General features: G+C 34.6%; 1 protein-coding gene across 4 annotated transcripts in view; it reads left to right on the forward strand.

The window, feature by feature from the left end:
- LOC150104072 (CUGBP Elav-like family member 1) overlaps positions 1 to 16,568 on the forward strand; it is a 579,257-nt gene that overhangs the window by 459,581 nt on the left and 103,108 nt on the right. For all 4 annotated transcript variants that reach the window (XM_090397270.1, XM_090397273.1, XM_090397272.1 and 1 more), the window contains 3 exons: positions 3,507 to 3,642; positions 5,657 to 5,742; positions 12,638 to 12,706. In XM_090397270.1, the coding sequence (XP_090253396.1) occupies positions 3,507 to 3,642; positions 5,657 to 5,742; positions 12,638 to 12,706 (291 nt within the window). The remainder of the gene's footprint in view (positions 1 to 3,506; positions 3,643 to 5,656; positions 5,743 to 12,637; positions 12,707 to 16,568) is intronic.

Below are 16,568 nucleotides of genomic sequence, written 5' to 3' on the forward strand. Positions count from 1 at the left end.
TTCATTTCCTACTCTGCTATTCAGATCTCCAAGGACTACTTTTTTTCATTTTCTTTATGTCAGCCGCCTGTTCTAATGACTCAAATTCCTCCATTTCTTCCTTAGATCCCCCCCCCCTTCATTACAGAGAGAAAAAAAATTGTTTCATTGTAAAATATGGATTGCATACTTGCAGAGATTCTTAAGAGCTGTTTAAGGAATAATCAAAAGGAAGTGCTGTCAATTGCTATTTGAACATACTGTGCACAATCACAAATAACAAAGAAAAAAAAAACAGGTGATGTTCTGTTAGAATTCATCCCTTTGTAATCATAAGAAAGTAGAATGTGTTGTTTTTTAGATTATCTTTTAGGTCAGGATAAAAATCCTAACACTATGATATCATCCAATTAGTAGCAGGTAGTTTTATTTTAGAGGATTGGAAGTAGAAAATCTTTTGCTGTTTTCTGCACAATGAATGTGATAGAGAATATTGGAATTAGAGATTAGAAAATAGAAAATAAAAGTAGCTTAGATTTAGTATATATAATTGATAACAGTAATTCTATTTTTCCCATCTGTTTGTTAATGCTTTTGAAAGTTAGATGACGTTCTAGTGTTGCTGAACAGGAAAAAAAAAAAAAAATGATGAATTTTAATCTTGACAAAAGTATATGACCAGAGCTGAGCTAATGTGGTAAAGTCTCATAAAGAGAATGAGAGACAAAATGTTAGCAAAATTGGCATTTGATAGCAAGAAAGATCCAGCAGAAGCCCTAGATCTGGGCAGGTTGATATATTTAGAAGCATTTAAAATACATATAAAATCTGACAATATTGGAATCAGACTTATCTGGAGGAAAATTGTTGATAGGAAGCTAGTAAACATAATGGTGTATTACTATCATGGTATGCATCCTTTTCATGTGAGCATGTTAATTATTAAAATAAGGATCCACTATGCATATACACGGATGTATGTAACTTGTTTATTATTAAATGTTCTTTTATAATTTGAGTATTGAGTGAATTGATTCTTTTGAATAGATAAGACGAATTTATCACATCTTTAAAGAATCCAATTAATTCTGTAGGAAAAAATGTTAATGTGAGGATCTGTCATATTAAAAATAAAAATATAAAAAAAGCAAGAGTATTTTTTAATACAAGCTTCTGACATTTTAATCAGTTTTGATGTTTTTTTATTTTATTTTTACCAACATTCCCTTGTCTGACATTATTTGTCTTCTATATGATGATCTTCCTTTGTATATTGATAAGCAAGTTTGAGCGCAGTTAGTAGTTGGAAGGAGATCAATCATTCGATGCTGCTGGCACACTCTTCCTCGATGAGTCTTTGGACTCCCTGGAGGTGTCACATAATAATAATAATAATATTGTGAAGCTTTTTGAATTTGTTAATACAATCGGGATATTTCAGGTGGAAAAATAAGATCTATAACCATATAAAAGGTACAGCCATGCAGAGTCATTACCTCTGTTCCCACCATTGGCAAATTATTATTATGTGACACCTCCAGGGAGTTCCAAAGACTCATCAAGGGAGAGTGTGCCAACAGCATTGAATGGTTGGTTACCCCTTTCAACTACTAACTGCGCTCAAACTTGCTTAACTTTTTGCAAGCCATTAGTGGCAGAGGCTCTACCAATCGACCAACCTTTTCTGGCTTATTATTTAAACCATTTAAGAGATACCTTTTTTCTCAGCTTTCTTTCTGAATTTGCTATGTAGGTGAGATTTTTGCCAACTGACCTCATTCTGAAAACAAACTAACCACCTTTCTTACATTGAATCAATAGCCTACATTGGATATTCAATTCACTAATGGAAAAGGAGAGGTCTTGGAGTTTACCTTTCTTGGACATGCTTCTTATTTGCATGGCCTCTGGTCTTTGTCAGCCACTATGTATCAGTAAACCAACCTTTACTGGAAGATACAAGGGTGGTCTGAAAGGTTCTCGGCCTCAACCATAGATGGCACCACTATTGGCAAGATTTTTTTTCTAAGTTGGTACATCTGTCGTAAGCATCCATGTGAAATTGCAAGTCATTCTCTCAAGTAGTTTGTTTGTTTTATACAGCTGTCTGAAGCAAAAGTATTGTCTGTATCCCTTGAAATGGATAAAATTGAGTATCGTGCGGTTATAAAATTCTTTGTAAAAGAAGGTTTAGCACCAAAAGAAATTCATTCGAAGTTCATAAAAGTTTATGGGCACTCTTCTCCTTCATTTTCGACAATTAAGAAATGGACTGCTGAGTTTAAACGGGACCGTACCAGCCTTGAAGAACAACACCAGAAATCATGGATCAAGTGCATGATATGGTATTGGATGACGGCAAGTCGAAGTGCATGAAATTGCTGATACTATAGGCATTTCAAAAGAATGTGCAGGATATATTTTTCATGAAGAATTACAAATGAAAAACTGAGCAAGCAAGGGTGCCTTACTTGCTCACAGCAGATCAAAAACGCACTCGCATGACAATCTCTGAACAGTGCTTGGAGCATTTTAACAAGAATAAAACTGATTTTGTGGGTCAATTTATTACTATGGATGAGACTTGGATTCACCATTACACACCAGAATCCAAACAGCAGTCAAAACAGTGGACAGGTTTTTTGGGATGCTAAAGGCATTTTGTTTATTAATTATCTTGAAAAGGGTAAAACAATAACTGGTGAATATTATTCCGATCTTTTAACCAGACTAGACAAAAAAATTTGTGAGAAAAGATCCGGTTTGCAGAAGAAAAAAATCATCTTTCATCAGGACCTCAAAGGTGTTTTGGCAATGGGAAAATTAAGGGATCTGCACTATGAATTGTTGGAACATCCACACTATTCCCCAGATTTGGCTCCCTCTGACTTCTGTCTCTTCCTAAATTAAAACTCTTCCTCACTGGTCAGTATTTCTTTTCGAATCAAGATGTGATTGCAGCCGTACAGCTGCATTTGTTACCTAAAATAACTTATTGTATTTACCTTGTATTCTGTTTCTTGGAATTGCTTGCTTGTTTGTTCCACACACACACACACACTGTGTACTGTCAATTTCAGTATGAAATATTTCATTTGCAGTCTTTTCCATTAATTTACTGTGTCTAACGTGTTTTTTTTTTTCCTTGATTGTTATGTGCAAGTAAATACTGTTTTATAGATATGTTTATTTTTACATATTAAGATTTTGCCTCTGTTATGAAAGTACGAAATAAATCTCTTCATCTTAAGTTTGGATATTTAATATGACTATACAAGGCTGCAGTTTCTTGACCTGTAATCTAAATTTTCATGATTCTTTATTTTAGGAAGCATATTTATTAAAATATATAAAAAAAAAAAAAAAAAACTAAAATAATTAGGCATCAGTTTTCACTTACATTTGAGTCAACAATGTGTAATAGCTGTTTAGTACTGCTGCTGCTCTTATATATTACTATCATGAAATTCCTGATATGTATCCTCTGGGGGTGTGCAGGATTATATATGTATATTTATTTATTTTAGGTAACATATCAGGAAATACATCAAGTACAAGTTCCCCTCTTAGTGGAGTAGGTTCTGTCAGTCCAGTGTCCAGTATTGCCCTAGGAATGAATAGTAATTCCATGACTAGCATAGGTGCATTATCAGGAGTTGCTGGGCAAGTTATAACAAATGCATACTTATTAATAAAGATATTTTTATTTTATTACATTCCAGTTTCGTATTTTTAAAATGACAATTTTTCTCCCTGCAGCTTTCTATCAGGTCATCCCTAAAGTAATGTCGTTTTTTCTACTGTACTTGTCTCAACTTGTCTAAACATGAATTTTTAAAGCTTTATAAGTACTGCTAAGCTGAGGCAGCCTCATTCTAAGGAACCTTAAGAAATATCATACGTAAGTTATTGTTTAAATAACTCTTTATTACTATGGAGGTCACTGAAGAGCATGCTGCTAACACTGTAAAAAATGTGCAAAAGTGCCAGCAATGGTTCCAAAAATTTCGACAAGAGGACTTTAGGGTGGCCTTCCTCTGGGTGCCCTGTTTCTCTCGATAATAATATGCTTATAGTTACCATTGCAAGAGATGCCAATGCAACTGTTGAAGATTTAGCAAAAGATCTTAATTCATTTTCATTGACATTTGCAAGAACTTGGAATAGTGTCTAAGCTCTGCAAGTGGGTTCCTCACAAGTTGACAAACAACAGTCGAAGAGAGTACATCAACATTTGCAACTCTCTTCATTCTCGAGAGGTTCAGTCTCCGTTTTTGAATTGTGTAGTCACTGGTGTTGAAAAATGGATACTTTACAAGAATATTAAGTGCCACAGGCAGTGGGTTCATTCAGGAGGAACAGGCTAAACCTCAACCAAAACAAGACCTTCACCCTCAGAAAGTTTTCTTAAGCGTTTGGTTGGATATGGCTGGTATTATACACTTTGAACTATTGCCATAAAACCAAACAATTACAGCTGAAGTGTACTGTGAATAACTCAATTGACTGAATGAAAAACATTGAATGAAAGAAAAGAAGTGTTCTCTGGTCAATCAGAAACTTCCACTTCCTTCATATTCTCCTGATTTTGCACCTTCAGATTACCACTTATTTCGGAGTTTGCAACATTTCATTAATGAAAAACAATATGATACATCAGAATCACTGAAATTGAGCCTATGCAACTTCTTTGCCTCCAAACCTCCTGAATTCTATAGAAATAGCATTATGAAGCTTTCAAAACATTGGAAGAGCATTATTGATTCAAATGGAGAATATATACTTGATTAGATTAGCAAGTGATTTATCTTTTATATCCTTTCAAAACTTAATGCTAAAAATGACATTACATTTGGGATGACCTGATGCATCAGTTTAGGGTTGAGCAGTTATTTAAAGAGGATGCAGAGGTACTTCTGTACTGCCTGAACTTAAGTCGGAATAACTGCCCATCTGTTGTCAAAATTTGGGGTGGGGGGGTCATCTTTATAAATGGCAAGTAATAGCATGTTCTCCCTCCCTCACTCCCCCAAAAAATTATTTATTCTTGTGAATATGTGTGTATTATGTCACAAGTGCCATTAAAAACCTTGCCCAGAGTTTTTGCATCATTTGCATGTCAGCGAACTGCAATGTCACAATGACAGTACCTTTTGTAACAACTATGTACATAAGTGCACTGCACTCAGTTACTTAATTCTCCACATACACGCACATTTTGAGAAATACATTACTTAGCCAAACATTTGGGTTCAGCATTTGATAATGTCAGATCAACAGGCATATAACAAATTATAGGACATTTTCTTGAGATGTTACTTCTTTATCCTTCCTTCTTCAGGATTAATTGTTTAAAGCACCTGACCATAATGTTGACAGCATTCTAGTAGAATAATTTTCAGATTTTTAAATTTCTCACTTTAAACCTTTGTAGCCTTAAGAAACGGATCAAGGTCCGCATGAGGTCTTTGTGATGGAATACTTAATGATTTTGAGTTAACACATCTGTTCCTTAAGTCATCATATAACACCTGTGCTAATTTAATGTGTATTGAGCTTTCTTTTCATCTGAAGAAATCATGGTTAAGTGTCAGCTAACTATTATTTGGTACCTCTCTCTCTCTCTGTATATGCGTATTGTGTATATAATATATATGAGTTGTATTTCTTTTTTCAGGTTGGGCAGTATGACAGGTTTGACTGCGAATGGTCCAAATCTAGATTCCCTAACTCAGGCATATTCTGGTGTCCACCAATATTCAGGTAATTCTAATGTTATGTAAAGCATATACTTTCAGGTTATCTCCTTTCACATGCATGGGAAGATTATTACTTGAAAGCAAAATAGAGTAGAGTATTGTCCTTATCACTTTAAGAACATTTAAACTAAGTGAAGAAATGAGCCTCTGTTGCTCAGTTGGTTTAGATGAACCCTTTTGTTGGGATCCCATCTATGATGTGAGGAACCTTTATCAAATGTTTTCAATTAAATGGTGAGTTAGCCAGTCTCGTATGGAGGTAGGAGGTTTTTTCCTATCAGAAAATCCCTCAAAACAGGCAAACCAGCCAGAAGAACACACATACACAATGTACAGACATAGGACACTTCAGGAATAAGAATTAACCACCTTGTTCCATCAGATATGGTTTTGAATAATTGCACAGTACAGTGTGGATCTATTCATAAATGTAAATCAGGAAGGAAGAAAGTGAAGAAAATGCAGCAAGTAAGTTATTACTTTCAAAAACAGAAAAAAAAAATTAATGGATAAAGAAATAAAACCAGGAACATCCTGGTGGAATCAAGGTCTTTATAACCAAGTGATCATCATTCAGGAATAAGAATTAACAATTCTTATTAATTGTTCTTATCAATATTAAAACCCATGGCTGTTTCAATAGTCATGCAGTGGCTTTTGTCGACAGCTGCATACATTTGTCTGCGAACAAGATTTATATTCAAATTCATCTGTGAGAAGTAATGTTAATAGAACTTTTTTGGACAAGAGTAAATTAGCTGGCCTTGGTTGGAGATGGCAAAGGATTTTCCTCCTGAAAATGAAATCACATAAATTGTTTATTGAACACACAAAATTTATAGTCAACTATAAATTTCAATTTTACTAATTGTTCACTGAACATGCAAAATTGATAGTTATACTAAAAATTCCATTAAAAAAAAAAAAAAGTGAATTTACTTGTCCTTAACAGACCATTGGCCCAACAGTCAGCAGAAGCCAAAGAAAAATATATAAAATAATTTGATTTTTCTTCCCCCACCCAAAAAAATAATAATAATTGGTATATGTTGCTCATAGTGCTTATACAAGGTTATCAAAATTGAAGCCTTCCTTTTTTTAAGGCCTTGTGGAATGCCATCCAGTGATCCAAAATGCTGCAAAACTGCAGGAATATGTTGTGCAACATGCAGAAATGATTTTGGGTGGGGTAGTTCCAAAATTTACCACCAGAGGCATTGTAAATACCAAATGCATGGAATTTGCATATCATGCAATTTGGCAAGTGCCAGAAAGGTTTTTAAAAAAATGGGATTTTTCCTTCATTCTGGTTCTTAATACTATCCATAGTGACGGCACTAACTTTGCAATTTGCTTTGCTTGTGAAGCTGCACTAGCAAAACAGTTGCAGTGCTGTTGCTGCAATCTGCAAATTTCATTGCCTGAACAAATGTCAACGAGGTCCGCTATCTGTATGCTCTTCAACGAATGGTAAGTTGTTTTGAATAAATGGGATCATTGGGAGTTAGACCTGGCAGAGGTCATAAACCAGTCATTTCACAACAAGTGAATGAAGTTACTACTGCCATTGTGAAACAGGCCATTAATACGTATAAATGTGCCTTATACAACTGTCTGGAAAATTCTACACAAGATTCTGCATTTCTACCCATTCAAGTTAACCCTGACACAGGAGTTGCACCTGCAGGACTTTGAAAGTCGACTGATATTTGCTTTAACATTCCTTGCTCGAGTAGAGTTGAACGCTGTGTGGCCATGGATGATTTTGTGGGGAGACGAGGCTCATATTCATCTGAATGAAGCTGTGAATATCCACAATTGCCATGTGTGGGCTATGTAAAACCTTCATACAATGCAATGAATTCCTTTGCATTCACCCAAAGTTCTTGTGTGGATTTAGAGTTTTGTTTATCATTGGACCATTCTTCATTGAGGACATTCACCAGTCTGGTCCTGTGACCTGCGTAGTTGCTGCCAAGAGGTATTGCGATATGATAAACAATTATGTTATGCCACATCTACAGTAATGCCTGTGTTTGGATTCAATGATTTTCGTACAGGATGGTGCCCTCCACACATTGGTTGATCTGTACAGGAGGTCCTTTGAGAACATTTCATGGAAGCCATAGTGAACAGCTGTGAGTTTCCTACTGCATGGCCACCTCATTCATCTGGTCTGACCTTCTATGACTTCTGGCTTTGGGGATTTCTCAAAGACAGAGTATATCCTGATAGCCTGCCTTTGAGAAATCCCATAAGCAGACTGCAGATACAGGTATATAAAAAAGCAATTAAGTAATTAACTTATGTCTGTACTCATATACTGGATCATCTGAAACAAATGGGTTGCCTTTTTTTTTTATTGCCTTGGTGGATGCATTTTAGTCTAAAATTATTGGCATTGGTGAAACCTGACTTGTGCAGTCAGATATAGTGTCTGGAATTGAATGTAGAGGGTATAATATTTTTGGAAGGATAGAAGAAATAGGAGAGGGGGAGGAAAATTTTAGTATTATGCTGCAAAAATGAAATATATATATATATATATATATATCTTCATGCTGCACGTAAAAGAAAGAGTGAATGTGGGACATCTGATAACCCCCACCATACACTGTATATCAGATGTCCCATGTAGCATTGAGTTTGAGGTTATAATATGAAGTGAAAACTTACAGAATGAAATATATGGCAGGTATTGCTATAGACCTGGTGGTGCATTTCTCATTTAGTACCCATCAGGATAATTTGGTGATGATTTCTAAAAGAGTAATCATTGAGTGGCTTAAATTATCTGAGCATTGATAGGATAGCAGAGGAAAACTTATAAGAATGAAGGATTTATTGAACTGTTGTGAGATCATTTTCTCAAGTGACATGTGAAACAAGGAACTAAAGGTTCCAGAGTGGTAGATTTGATCATTGTCAAAAAGAATCAAAGTGTCAAGCATTTAAGAATGTATTCCAATTAGGATCTTAACAACAAATATAGAAATGATGACACACTCTGGGAAATAACTGTGTTTGGTGTCATGGTATTAGCTATTGAGTGGGAAGGATATCAGCAATATATGGGAAACTTTTAAAATATGTTTACATAATGCATTATCTAAATGTGTCCCTAGAATTGGAAGAACAATTAGAGTGGGAATGATATGGATGGGCACTCTTATTAAGCAAGAAGTTCATAAGAAGGAGAAGATGATGTGGTAAGAATATTGTGAGAATAAAAATGAGATGATGTATGAAATATATAAAATGCAGGCCAGAAAAGTTATTGGAGTATGAAGAGAAATTGGCTGTGCACGCAAAAAGCAAACCAAAAGAATTTTATATTTATGCAGACAGGACCCTTGTGTCAGAAGCAGATGAAATAGTTCTAATAATAAGTGCTCACTTTGCTAAGATCTATCTTTGAAATTTTTTCTTTCAATGAAAAAATAGGACAGATGGGATATCAACATCCATACTAATGGAAAGCTCAATTGAACTGGCTAGACCTTTGACATGTTTGTGTAACTTGAGTCTCAGCTCAGGAATATCCTACAGGAATGGAATGTAAAAAATGCATGATAATTCCATTATATAAGAATGTTGCAAAAAATAGTGTGTATACCTACCAACCTATCATATAAGTTTAGTTTAATCCTTTATCCAAGTTTGAGCAAACAAAGTTTGTGCCTGAAAGTATCTTCAGGACTGAGTTTCAGGCACAAACTTTGTTTGCTCACACTTGGATAAAGGATTAAACTAAACTTATTATAGTCTAACCAAGTGAAAAATAAACTCTCTACCAACCTATCAGTATTTCAGGGGGTGGTGATGAAGATTCTAGAGAAATTGGTAAGGATGTCACATGCAGATATGGGTTGATAGACAAGCTATACTTTGTGAGAACAGCATGGGTTTACTAAAGAGGTCATGTTTCAGCAATTTGCTCATATTTTATAATAATGTTTTATTATAATAATAAGGGAATGGATACACTACAATATTATGTACTTGGCTAAGGCATTTGATACGATACCACATGAAATATTATTGATTATATTGGAGAATATGGGATTGAAACATACTGTTGGATAAGTGCATGACTAATGGACAAATATCAGAGAGTGGTATGGGGAAGGAGTGAATCTACCAGATTTAAGGTGACCAGTGGTGTATTCAGAGATTAGTCTTTTGACCATGGTTGTTTAATCTATACATAAATGATATTGGGAAGGACTGACAGGAGATGTTTAGTTGTTTGCTGAAGTCATCCAAATGGGCTAGAAGTAGTATATTGGAGGAGTGAGGAGATCAAACAGATTTACAGTGACCAGTGGTGTACTCAGAGATCAGTCTTTTGGCCATTGTTATTTAATCTATACATGAATGATATTGGGAAGAACGGACAGGAGATATTCGGTTGTTTGGTGATAAGGATAATCAGATATACTACTGATATACAGCACTTATGAAATGATCTGAGTAGGCTGGAACTATGGACAAATGATAATGGCTGTCAGTTCAATGTCATGTAAGTGTAAAGTTATCCACTCCAACATGATGAGATTTCCAGTGGCATTGAGGACAGCATGTCTGGACAGTTCTTCGCGGATATATGTGAAAAAAAAATTTCCATATAAGAAATATTTTTTAAAAAAATATTTCTTTTAAAAAAATTAAGAAATTTTTTTTTTAAATTTAAGAAATACTGTATTTTATATAATATTTCGATTATATTTAGCTTTTTGAAAATTTTTATTCGGTATAAAGTTATTCATTGCAGATATATGTGAAAAAAAAAAAGAAATATTTCCCATATAAGAAAGATTTTTTAAAAAATTTAAGACATATTTAAAAAAATAAGAAATAGCCGCAGGTTTGAATCACGTTGTGAACATGGATATTGTAATTGTCATTGGAAATACGAGTGGTGGTCGCCGGTAGATGTTGTTGCAGTCAGTTGGTGATCGAATGTTGAAGACAGAGTTGTACTGCAGGTGCCTTCCCTCGATGAGTACTTGGATTCCCTGGAGGTGTCAAATAATAATAATAATATTTCGATTATACGACCCTCGTAGATTATACGACCCAGCGATAAGGTTTCCTCTCGGTGAATTGTCCATGAACCTGAGGGTAGACATTTTGGGTTATGGTGGATAGGTATTGGAAGTTTCAGAATCGCAGCAAAAGTTGCTTGACCTTTTGAACTTAAGGATAATGAAGTCCTTGATACCACCACTGGTGGATTACTATGTGCACATTTGATCTCCTGGGTTCAGAATGGATAAAGAAGCTCTTTATCCCTTCTGAAAAAAGAGGATGATATTGAGATTATGGAATGTAGATTATACATTCCATAATCTTAACAGGAGAAAGATGGGTCCTATGAGCTAATGCCTTTTTATTTCCGTATAGGGAGTAATATAAGCAAGGCCGTTTTAGCCCTATCTAACTTTTTGGAGACTAAGTGGGCAGTTCAATCTTCACTAGTAGCCAATCAGAGATAGCTGGCACGAGGCTATCACCAATTTAACAGCCTACAGTGTAGAGATGCCTCAACAAGTGCTTCCATCTCGTGGTCCCTAACACAATATTTCTGTCTGAAATAGTGTGGGTTCTTTGGTCAATTTTCTTGAGTTTATGGGACGAAACCCAAGTTTCTGGGCGAAAAAACTCTCTTGCCCATACCAGAGATCGACTAACTTGGGAACAAGTCGAAAAAAGGCTTAGTAAAAGTTTTTCTAGTCGTCGACTTGGCTTGAACTCGAAGTCTATCTTCAGGCGGTCTATCACTGAGGTGTGCAAACACAACTTCCACTGAGCTCTGATAGTGGTCTATAAACTTCTGAAAGCGTGTTATAGGTTATTAGTTGTAAAATTTTTCATAATCTACAAATTGGGGAAAGGACAAGAAGCATCTGTAGAACATGTTTTTGGGTGGTTAAGAAAAGGTTGAGAATTAGATTTTTCTCTTGCAGAGTTATGCTTGTTGAAAGAGTTAGTGCATATAATGTGAATGAGTTTAAGAAAATATGTCCCTTAAGTTTGAAGAACAAATATGACAGTTTTGGTGATAACTGGACTCCCTCAACAAGTCCCTGAAAGTCTGATGATGATAATTTTTTTTTAATCTTTCCTTAGATGTGTGTTGCATTGATTTGTAGTGACATTGTTTTTTGGATGTTCTGGAAGGCATTGCCAGCTCTGAATAATTATATACAGTACTTTTTTTTTTTTGTAACCATGCACAATGGTACAGCATACCTAGTATACAAATAAACTTAGTTATTTCATTAAATTTACATTTTCACTAAGTCTATTGTTAAGATATATCTGTATAAAACCTTTTTTATGCCTGCTATGTAAAATTTTATTGAAAATTATTGTATACAATAAATTTGTGCTTAATAAACTTTGTGTTATATAAATTTGCTATTCGTATTTCAGAAACATTATCACACTACGAAGTAAAAATATCAGTAAATAATTTTTTGTATCCTTTTTATTTTTAATTTTTCCTGCTAGTAAAGACTGAATTCAATAAAAAAAGCAATAAATTTTTTAGTTTACTTTTCATATTTTAATTTTCAATTTTTCCTACTAGCATCTCTTATTTTACAAAAAAAAAAAAAAAAAAAAAACACTGATTTTTTATATATATATATATATATATATATATATCAGTTGTTGATTCCATGTTGTTCCTATGTAAATGTTAAGCAGGATCCACTTTTGTTTCCCCTACCACCATTTTTGGTAGGGGAAACAAATTAAAAAAAAAAAAGTATATTCAGTATCCTTTGTCCTGACACATATATTATTGAGAAACTTTTTTTTTATTTTAAATATTATATTTTCTTATAGGACAAAATATTTGTTTTAATATACATCCTATTAATTTTTTTCAGCTTTACCAGGGGGATTTGCCCAAGTTGGACCCCAACAGTCCCAAAGTTTAGCTGGCCGACAGCTAGAAGGTAAGTAGAAATGTGGTACCCTTTACATATATTTAAATCCAAAAAAAAGGGTTAAAAATTATTTTTACTCAAATCAGAAAAAGTCTGTTTCACCCCCTTTCTTTTTAGTAATCATTTATGGTCTTTTGGTTATTTTCTTGTTCATTTATTAGATCCAAACCATGTTTGTTTAGAGCAGTGATTTTCAACCTTTTTCATGATATGTCACACCTAGACTAATTATTAAAATTCTGCGGCACACTAAAAATATATTTTTTTAAATTTTTTGATGATCTGGCAAAAAATAGGCATAATTTTGATTAATTTACACACACAAGATATTAATAATAGTAATTACTTATCCTTTTTTGCTTCAAAAAAATGTATACTATATTTTTGACATTTTGAGTAAGAAAAACAATACTCAAAATTATTTTTAAAAATTTTTATTGATTTTTTTCAAATGAATATTAAATGTATTAAATAATATACATACTTGCAGTTAATTTTAATGAGATATCTGAGCTTGATGTTGTTTCAGAATGTCTTTTGAGTGAGGTCGAATTTTAGATAGGCATACTCTTAAATCATCTTCCAAGGCTTCTAGCTGCGATCTATTTTTTTTTACTTCTGACCCAGCTCTCAGATCCATAAGTTAAAACTGGTTTGAACACTGTCTTGTATACAGCTAATTTAGTGTTCCGACTAATTTCTCTCTTATTACATACGAATTTATTCAATTGACTTCCTACCATACCAGCTTTGTTGATTCTGTTGTCTATTTCTGCATTTAACTTACACTCTTCAGTAAAAATCATGCCTAAATAGCTGAAATGTTTTACTTGTTCCACAGGTTCTCCATTCACAACACAGTTGACATTTTCAATGATTCTGCCTATTTTCATTGTCTTTGTCTTTTTATTGCTGACCTTCATACCATATCTATTACAACAGTTATTCAATTTAGTCAGAATCTTGCAGACTTGTAGTGGATTTATTTAGAAGTATAACATCGTTCGCATAAAGCAAAGAGCAGACATTAACATCTCCAATTTTGATATCATGTTTAATACCAGTTTCCTTCATAATGTGATCCATACAGATAATGAATAACAGAGGGGATAATGTACATCCTTGTCTCACACCAGATTTAACATTAAACCATCTTCCTGTGCTTCCTTCAATTCTAACTGCTGACTTACAACTCAAATAAAGACTAAGTATTGCTTGATATAATGCCCCATTGACACGTATACTTGCATATATCTTACCAGGAACACTCAGTAGGGAAATACCTCTGTAATTCTCACATTCAGTTTTATTTTCCTTTTTATATATGGGTACTATGAGAGCTCTACTCCAATCATCGAGAATGCGTCCCTCTGTCCAGGCATTCTGAACTATGCAGTGCAGCCACTGTAAGACTTTTATACCACCATACTTCAGCATTTCTGGTCGAACATCATCCACTCCTGCTGCCTTTCCACATTTCAAGCCTTTGATGGCTTTTTTTACTTCAAGTATAGATATGTATTCCTGACTGCATGCCTGGGCAGTGTTTTTTACCACTGCGCTGTCATCACTGCTTGTTTCATTTAGCAGTTTTTCAAAGTAATTACTCCATACTTCAAGGATATCTTTTTTTTCTCCTGCTTTCATGTCACCTTTATCATCTCTAACTCCTTTTACAGCATTCTTTCCTCCATTCCTAAGCTTCTTCAACAACCTACAGAATATTTTGCCACCTTCTTGATATTTATTTTCTATGTTCTTGCCAAAGTCCTCCCATGGCTTTTGTTTAGCTAGTTTTGCACAGTGTTTAGCTTTCTTACATTTGTCTCTGTATTCTCTAAGAACACAAGCTGACTTATTTGCCAGGAACTTCATCATCATCATCATCATCAAATTCCTGCCATGTACCCTCAAGGGGTGTACAGGATATGACAGTACTACATGAAAAAATTACATCATTACTAACTTCCTATCTACAATTTTCCTCCAAATCAGTCTGTTACTTGTCAAGACTCCAACATTATCAGATCTTATATTTCTATCGTCTAAGGCACTTTGTACCGTATCAATCCACCTATATCTTGGTCTTCCTCTGGGTCGTTTTCCTGCCAACCTGGCAGAGAACACTTGTTTTGCTAATCTTTCCTCTCCCATTCTATTTAAGTGACCATACCATCTGAGATTAGCTCTGCTAACGCATTCCTGGATGCTGACAATGTCAAGTTCTTTCCTAATATCCTCATTTTTAATATGATATTGCCATTGATGCCATCTGTTCACGCCTCTAATCTTTCTCAGGACTCTCATATCTGCGGTCTCTAGTCTTTGGTCAAGTGTTTTACTTCTGACCCAGCTCTCAGATCCATAAGTTAAAATTGGTTTGAACACAGTCTTGTATACAGCTAATTTAGTGTTCTGACTAATTTCTTTCTTATTCCATATGAATTTATTCAATTGGCTTCCCACGATACCAGCTTTGCTGATTCTGTTGTCTATTTCTATATTTAGTTTACCATCTTCAGTAAAAATTGTGCCTAAGTAGCTGAAATGTTTTACTTGTTCCACAGGTTCTCCATTCACAACACAGTTGACATTTTCAATGATTCTGCCTATTTTCATTGTCTTTGTCTTTTTATTGCTGACCTTCATACCATATCTATTACAACAGCTATTCAATTTAGTCAGAGAATCTTGCAGACTTGTAGCGGATTTATTTAGAAGTATAACATCATCCGCATAAAGCAAAGCTGACATTAACATCTCCAATTTTGATATCAGGTTTAATACCACATTCCTTCATAATGTGATCCATATAGATAATGAATAACAGAGGGGATAATGTACATTCTTGTCTCACACCAGATTTAACATTAAACCATCTTCCTGTACTTCCTTCAATTCTAACTGCTGACTCACAACTCAAATAAAGACTAAGTATTGCTTGATATAATGCCCCATTGACACCATATAACTGCAGCGTATTGAATAGCTTCTCTCTTGGCACCTTGTCATATGCCTTTTCCAAATCGACAAAACTTAAATACAGATCTTTGTTATATTCCCATGCTTTCTCGACTATTTGTCGTAAAGTGAAGATCTGATCCTGACAGCCTCTATTTGGCCTGAATCCAGCTTGTTCTTCACCAAGCTTTTCTTCCACAATTCTTCTGAACCGTTTCTCAAGTTTACTTGCATAGATCTTGCCAGGAACACTCAGTAGGGAAATACCTCTGTAATTCTCACATTCAGTTTTATTTCCCTTTTTATATATGGGTACTATGAGAGCTCTACTCCAATCATCGGGAATTCGTCCCTCTGTCCATGCTTTCTGAACTATGCAGTGCAGCCACTGTAAGACTTTTATACCACCATACTTCAGCATTTCTGGTCGAATATCATCTACTTCTGCTGCCTTTCCACATTTCAAGCCTTTGATGGCTTTTTCTACTTCAAGTATGGATATGTATTCCTGACTGCATGCCTGGTCAGTGTTTTTTATCACTGTGCTGTCATCACTGCTTGTTTCATTTAGCAGTTTTTCAAAGTAATTACTCCATACTTCAAGGATATCTTTTTCTCCTGTTTTCATTTCACCTTTATCATCTCTAATTCCTTTTACAGCACTCTTTCCTCCATTCCTAAGCTTCTTCAACAACCTCCAGAATATTTTGCCACCTTCTTGATATTTATTTTCTATATTCTTGCCAAAGTCCTCCCATGACTTTTGTTTAGCTAGTTTTACACACTGTTTAGCTTTCTTACATTTGTCTCTGTATTCTGTAAGAGTAAAAGCTGACTTATTTGCCAGGAACTTTTGATATGCTTTCTTCTTTTCCTTCACTGCCTCTTTAACTTCCTGTGTCCACCAGGG

This window comes from Typopeltis vanoorti, chromosome 8, assembly GCF_054136105.1.
Source record: "Typopeltis vanoorti isolate ZY-2024b chromosome 8, IOZ_Tvanoo_1.0, whole genome shotgun sequence".
NCBI lineage: Eukaryota > Metazoa > Arthropoda > Arachnida > Uropygi > Thelyphonidae > Typopeltis > Typopeltis vanoorti.